The sequence below is a fragment of the Cebus imitator genome, unplaced genomic scaffold (assembly GCF_001604975.1).
Source record: "Cebus imitator isolate Cc_AM_T3 unplaced genomic scaffold, Cebus_imitator-1.0 Scaffold280, whole genome shotgun sequence".
Taxonomy (NCBI): Eukaryota; Metazoa; Chordata; class Mammalia; order Primates; family Cebidae; genus Cebus; species Cebus imitator.
Genome location: NW_016107595.1, coordinates 2,791,546 through 2,798,953, shown reverse-complemented (window position 1 = coordinate 2,798,953; position 7,408 = coordinate 2,791,546). Strand labels below are relative to the sequence as shown.

The 7,408-nt window shown below is 54.0% G+C and overlaps 1 protein-coding gene across 2 annotated transcripts in view; it reads right to left on the bottom strand.

The window, feature by feature from the left end:
• Window positions 1-6,230, bottom strand: part of UPF1 (UPF1 RNA helicase and ATPase) — a 37,232-nt gene extending 31,002 nt beyond the window's left edge. For both annotated transcript variants that reach the window (XM_017501333.2, XM_017501332.2), the window contains exon 1: window positions 5,717-6,230. In XM_017501333.2, the coding sequence (XP_017356822.1) occupies window positions 5,717-5,947 (231 nt within the window). In that variant the 5' untranslated portion in view covers window positions 5,948-6,230. The remainder of the gene's footprint in view (window positions 1-5,716) is intronic.
• Window positions 6,231-7,408: the final 1,178 nt, after the last annotated feature.

The window sequence follows — 7,408 nt, the reverse complement described above, 5'->3', positions numbered from 1 at the left end:
CCCACCCCGTCATGCTGAATCTGGGTAAATTATTAATTGGGATAAAAATAGAAATCATTTCTTGTATTCACCACTAACTGTAAAATGTCAGCTCAGCTCACTTTTCTGTAATCGCTGGGAGACTCCTAACAATCTCAAAACACATCTGGGAAAGCACTAAGGGAAAGTGCTGACCAAACACCTGCCAGCACTCCTCCGGGTTAACGGCGTCTTCTCGCCAATCTTCTGGCGCCCTGAAACCACAGCTGGGCTACCAAGGATTCAAAAACCAAAATGAAGTCATGAGGAATTGTTTGTTTTTTGAGACGGAGTTTAGCTCTATCGCCAGGGTGGAATGCAGTGGCGCGATCTCGGCTCACCGCAACCTCCACCTCCCTCCCGGGTTCAAGTGATTCTCCTGCCTCAGGCTCCCGAGTAGCTGGGATTACAGGTACACACCACCATGCCCAGCTAATTTTTGTATTTTCAGTAGAGAGAGGGTTTCACCATGTTGGCCAGGATGGTCTCAATCTGACTTCGTGATCTGCCTGGTCAGCCTCCCAAAGTGCTGGGATTACAGGTGTGAGTCACCGCACCTGGACCTTTCTTCTTTTTTTGGAGACAGGGTTTTGTTCTTGTTACCCAGACTGGAGTGCAATGGCTCAATCTCGGATCACTGCAACCTCTGCCTCCCAGGTTCAAGCAATTCTCCTGGGATTACAGGCATGCGCCTGGCTAATTTTGTATTTTTAGTAGACAGCGAGGGCTGCACCGGGTGAAACGCCCAGTAGGAGTCAGGCAGGAGGAGAGTGAGGGCTGGATGACAGGTCAGCTAGGAGCTTTTGCTAGAGTTGTCCCTTAGGATCCAGAGGGACCGTCTTTTTCCTGGGGAAACAACTCTTGCACTCAGAGTAAAATCCCAGCATGAGATGACTGTTCAGCTGTGACTCCCACAGGCTACCATGAGTGGAGAGGGAACAGGCAGTGCAGACCTGACCCGACCATGAAGGAACAAAGTGGGACCAGGACCAAGCAGCATCTACAAGGTCACCTGGAGCACCGCACAAAAATATCCGTGTTCCTGCCTAAAACGAACATCCCTACCCTCAGACCTCGTAGTTCCAGGTGAGCTAAGAAGAGTAAGTCAAACCAATAGTACGCATTTTTCCCACTGGATGGACACACTGTTGTTTACCCATTCATCTGCTGATGGCCACTGGGGCTGTTTCTGGTTTGGGGTTCTCATGAATGATCTGCTGTCAGCGTTAGGCGCAGCCCTACATACGCGCGCCTTCATCTCTGCTAGGTCCTAGGCAGGTATATGGCATGAGAGTTCCAAGCAGCACTCTCACCAGGCGCAGTGGCTCTTGCTGTAATCCCAACATTTAGGAGGCCTGAGGTGATAGGATCTCTTGAGCCCAGGAGTTCAAGACCAGCCTGGGTAATGTGGCAAAACCCCATCTCCACAAAAAAAAAAAACAGAAAAATCAGCCAGACATGGTGGCACATGCGTGTAGTCCCAGCTACTCAGGAGGCTGAGGTGGGAGGATCGCTTGAGCCCAGGAAGTCGCGGCTGTAATGAGCCTGACAGCACCACTGCATTGCAGCTTGGGCGACACAGAATGAGACCAAGCAGCACTTTCAGCCTTTTAAAAAATATGTGTGCCACAGGAATGGGTGGACAGTGGTATCTCCATGACTTTTCTTTCTGGTTGCACTGAGGTGTAACTGACATCCCGTAAGCCGCAAATGTTTAGTGTGCCATTAGAAACTGGCACACGTCGATGCACTTCAACACCCATAAAACTGTCACTACCATCACGATAATAAAAACACCCATCAATCCGCAAGTTTCCTGTGCCCTTTGTCACCTGCCTCCTGCAAGTTTCCTGTGCCCTTTGTCACCTGCCTCCCCTTTCCCACCTTTCTGTCCAGCCACCACTGGTCTGCTTTCTATTACTGCAGGCTAGCTGGCACTTTTTAGAATTTTGTATGAATTAAATCACACAATAGGCGGCACATTAGAAAAAGGAATTATGAGACCCATCCATGTTGTTGCAGGTTATCAATAGTTTGTTCCTTCCTGATACCGAACAGTATTTCCAACTCTTAAGAGTTTCACTCTAATTCCACTGTTTGGAGGATGCAAGGTAGAATCTACAGTCAAGAGGACATATTCCAACCAGACAGACCAAAAGGCTTGTAACACCAGCCATTATGCAAAGGACTTCTGAAATTACCTTCACTGTCCTGGGAGCGGGAGGGGCGGCAGCAGAGAAGGCCCCAGCAAAGGGTGAGACATTCAAAAACTGTCCTTTTATCTTCAGGACACTTGGCAACAGTGTCAGCACTTTTCGTCCCATGATCTAAAGGGGCTTTGATAAATACCAGTTTCGTTTTATAAATAAGAAAGGGAGTGTTATCTGAACCAGCCCTGAGCGCAGGAGTCACCCCTGCTGCCACTTTCCCACCCTGGTGGGGACACACACTGTCTTTCAACATACATCAAGGGAAAATCAACCGTGCAAAAACAGTACAGGCGGGGTTGGTACGGAATGTGGCTACATACTGGAAAACTGTCTCGCAGTTGCTGAAAGCATTAAACCCAGAGTTACCGCCCAGCCCAGCACGTCTACAAACACATCCACGCAGAAGCCCCCACACGCACGGCCACGGCAGTGCTATTCACAAGAGCCAAGAGGTGGAAACAACCCAAATGTCCATCAGCAGATGACAAGACAGACACAACGTGGTCCACCCATCTGGACCATTCCACCAATGGAATATTACTCAGCCTTAAAAAGGAATGGAACGCTAACACATGCCACAGCGTGGATGAACTTCCATCAGGTTCGTTTTCCTGAATGCTCAGCCAGGGAGTAGCCACGACGCTCACCTTGTAGCTGATTCTCACACATCAGGCAGACTGAAAGGAGCCAGACACAAGACACCACCTATAATCGTGTTCGTGTGAAATGTCCCGAAAAGGCACATCCGAGACAGAAAGCAGATGAGTGGTTGCCAGGGGCTGGGGACGGAGGGCGGAGGAGCTAAGGGGTGCCGGGTTTATTTCTGGAGTGACAAAAATGCTCTGAAGTTTATTATGGTAATGGCTGCACAACCCTGAATACACTAAATAAAAGCTGCCGAACTGTCCACTTTAAATGAGTAAACTGTATGGTGTGGTAGGCGAATTCTATTTCAATAAAGCTGTTCAGCAAAAGTGACTACAGGGCACTTGACAGCTGACAGCCTCTCGCCCAGTAAAATAAAAATCGAAAAGCAGAATGAGAGGCTGAGTTCTCCCAGGAGCCCCCAACTCACAGCTAGTTACACTGCCGACTCCTGAGGACAAACAGGGAAAGTCTCCCCAAATGTCTTGCAGACACTGTCAATTCGCACAAGAGAGAACTTTCTTCTGCTTTCCCTTGAATGATATTCACAGACTTCCCTGCCCCCAAATTCCAGTCTTCCCCTTGTGATACAAAGGGGTGCCACTGCCATTCCCCACAAACACATCCAAATTACAGGCAACAGGTGGGCGGGGCATCTGGATCAATGAAAAGTAGTGCAGGTCAAACCCTCTGATGTCACGGGAACTCCAGCACGCTCAACTGCAATGGTTACCTCCAGGGGGGCATTTTAATGCTCTCATTTTGCACAGCCCAGTGTACTCAGGTGCAGGGGGAAAAAAAAAATCAGTTGTTTCAACTGAAAGAGAAGGACATGCCCCACAATTAATCCCAAACAGAATGCCAGAAACAAAAGCGGAACTAAAGGCTACCCCAGGTTTGCTGTTTCATGCTGGCTACAGTTAGAAGGATTCATAAGAAAATGATTACCTTTCACACCCAGCCAAGCCCCCACCCGTGCTGTCACGGCTCGTGGCTCACTGCTCCACAGACATCTTTACCCTGAGTCTCCCCAACAGGCTGGATGTCAGGTTACAGACAGCCTATACAGTTGACTCACACATGGATCTAGGTTTCCTTCAGTTAGAACAAAAATCTAACCGCCACCCCCATTGCACAGCTGCGAAGCAGAAAGGTCTACAGGGCATGAAAACTACAAGGTGGTGGGGCCTCCACAGCTCGGGCTCCCTTCTTCAGGGGAACTCTCCTCTTTCCCTCACTCCCTTCACCAAATGTAAACAAAACTGAAAAAACACCCATACATGCACACCTGTTCTCCTCAAGCTCCACCTCTATGCAGGCCTTCTATTTTAAGAGATACAGGGTTAGAATGAGTCAAACGTTTTTTTGCTTCCATGAGGGGCTAAAAGAAAGCCCAAGTGGGTGGTCTACCCACAGGAGTGACTCAGCCGACTACCACGTAAGCCCCCCTCAACCAAGGACAGGGTCTGAGCTCACTCTGGATAAGCAAGGGGTGGTTTCCCCAGCTCTGAAACACAAGCATATACCAAGGGACACTTCTGCCAAGGTGAGCCTTGTAGCTACTCGCTGGCAGAGCACTCAGGAAAATAAACCTGAGTGAGGTGTCAGGCACAAAGCAAGCCTAGGGTGAAAGCAACCTGAGATCCAGAGGATGATGAGGACATTCACCAGGGCCCCAGCCAACACCCTCACCCCAAACCCCTCTCCCACCCCAGGTGGGCAGCACCCAGGACCAGGAAATGCATGCCTGACACTTCTCCCAAACCAAGCCCCCTTTAAAATTACTCAAGTAACCTTCTCTTAACATCCACATCATTAAAAAGTTTCCAAAGCAGCAGACTCGTTTATGTAAAATCCACTACTGCTGTCTTATTGGAGGAACAAAACTCAAACTCAACTTTTTCAAGGCAAGAGTTGTGGAGTTATGTAACAGGTCGGTTTCAGCAACAGGCGATTCAAGAAAAAAAACAAAACACAACCTGCCTGCCGAATGATCTTAATACCCAGCCAATGTGTGCTCCTCCGCGGGAGGTAAAAATTCTTCTCGGCTCCGAGAGCCTCAATCCTTCGCTGGCCAGCGCCCCTACGCCTGGGGTAATTCGAACTTCGGCTCCGTGACCGTGAAAGGGGGGCGGGGGATGCCCAGACGGCTGCCACCGCAGACGGGAGGTGGGACAGGGAGGCCGGACCCGCCAGTGGGGAGACGGGGCAGATCCCCCCGGACCGGGCTAGAGACAGGCTTAGGGCAGGTCACCCTGGATACTCCCGGAAGGAGACTGAAAGAAGTCATTCAAGATCCGGCCTGAGGAAGACCCGGCCCATGCCGTAAAGTAACTTAGAGGCAGGCTACAGAGACCTGCGGAAGAGGGTCCGGGGCAGGTCCGCCCTAGCCCGGCTGGAGTGGAAGAACCCAGATAAGTCAGCTGGCCAGAGGAGGGAGGGGGGAAGCGGGGCAGGTGACTCCAGGCCAGGCTGGTTGTGGAACACAAGGCAGGTCAGCCCAGCCGGAGTAAAAGGAACAGGGGCAGGTTAGCTCGGACCCGGACAGAGTGGAGGACTCGAGGCAAGCCGACCCGGCCCGGGAGCTGGGGACCGATGGAACTCAGCCCCGTACCGGCTGGAGCAGGGTCCCGGGGTAGGTCGGGCCAGGCCCCGGAAGAGAGCAGGACCTGGGGCAGGTAAGCTGAGGCCCAGCCGGAGTAGGGGACCCGGGGCAGGTCGGCCCAGGCCGGGCCGCGGTGTGGAACTCCAGGCAAGCTCCGGCCCGGCCCGAGGCGGGGTCGGGGCAAGTCCCAGGCGCCGGGGCCGGGCCCGGGCTTCCGGCGCCGCCATGTGCCGCTCACCTGCGCGTCGAGCTGTCCCGCCGCAGCGCCCGCGCCCGCGCCGCCCGGGCCTCCAGCGCCGCCACCGCCCGGGCCGCCGGGGCCGCCGGGGGGCGTCTGCGTCTGGCTAGGAAGAGTGAAGTCGGTGAACTCGAACTCGGAGCCCTGCGTGTCGGCGCCGAGCAGCTCGGCCTCCTCCGTGTCCAGGAAAGTGAGGGTCTGGGAGCTGGGCCCGTACGCCTCCACGCTCATGGTGCCGCCGGATAGGGCCCTCGGGCCGGCTCAGCACCGCACTCGAGCCCGCCGCCGCGCTGAGGCCTAGGCCGCAGGCTTCGGGTCGCCGCCGCTGTAGCCCCCGCGCGCCCGGAACGGACCGAACCGCCCGCCCTGGCGCCAGCCGCGCCGAGAACTACCACCGCCGAGCCGCCGCCGCCGCCGCTGAGCCCCTACGCGCCGCCGCTTCCCTCGAAGCCGCCCGCTGCTCGCAGCGCCGGGCAGGAACGGCCGCCACCGCCGCCGTCGCCGTGCGCGTGCGCGTGCGCGTGCGCGAGCCCGACGCCGGCGGAAGCGCGCGCGCTCTTCGCGGACGCAGCCAACCTGCGTTCTGGCGCCGGGAGCCAAGCGGAACCACGGGACGCGCACTGCGCACGCGCAGAGGGCGGGGCTTTCAACCGCCTGCGCGTCGGCAGCTCTAGGACTTTGGCCCCGCCCCAACTGCTAATCAGGGACGCCCGGCGGCGGGCGGTGTGGACCGGGCGGTCTGCACCTGTGGGCGCTGCGACAGTGTTTCGGTTTAATTGAGCGCTAGCCGAATACCCTACGTAGGTGGTCTCGGAACGCCCAACTGGAGAGGCTGGGCAAGGACAGTGCGCTCCCACCCCTGGCAAAAGCTGCTTAGAACGCAGTTTCCCCATCTGTAAAATGGGGGAATATCGCACATAGATGCTCCCTGTGCAATGGTTTAATGAGGGAGTGGGGCTCGGCGCGGTGGTCACACCTGTAATCCCAACACTCGGAGGCTGAGGCGGGAGAACTGCTTGAGTCCAGGAGTTCGAGACCAGCCTAGTTGACAGAGTGAGACTCCATCTCTACAAAAAATACAAAAATTAGCTAAGCTTGGAGGTTCGCGCCTGTAGTCCCAGCTACTAGGGAGGCTGAGGTAGGAGGATCGCTTGAGCCTGGGAGGTTGAGCCTGCTGTGAGCCGAGATCGCACCACTGCACTCCAGCCTGGGCGACACAGCGAGACCCTGTCTCAAAAATAAATAAAAGTAAATGAATGGGGATAGTCTTACGTACTGGGCCTGGCACGTGGAAATGATGGTTGCAGCTGTTCCTGATTCCTCTGCCGCTGTTACTAACCCATTACAATTTTTGCTGTGATTATTTAGCGGACGTATACAGCAAAACAATTGGAAGCACACGGTCTCTGGTGGAATTTAGGCGTGACCACTTATTAGCTGTGTGAAATTATACAAGTGACTTAACCTCTCTGAGCCTAGAGTTTCTGCTGCCAGTGAGGTGTGCTAGTAAGGCTGGGCAAGACGGCTATTTCCCGAAATCCCAGCACTTTAAAAGGTAGAGGCAAGAGGATCACTTGAGCCCAGGAGTCTGAGGTGAGCTATGATTGTGCCACTGCACTCCAGCCTGGGTGACAGAGATCGTGTGTGTGTGTGGACATATATATATACATATATATATATATATATATATAT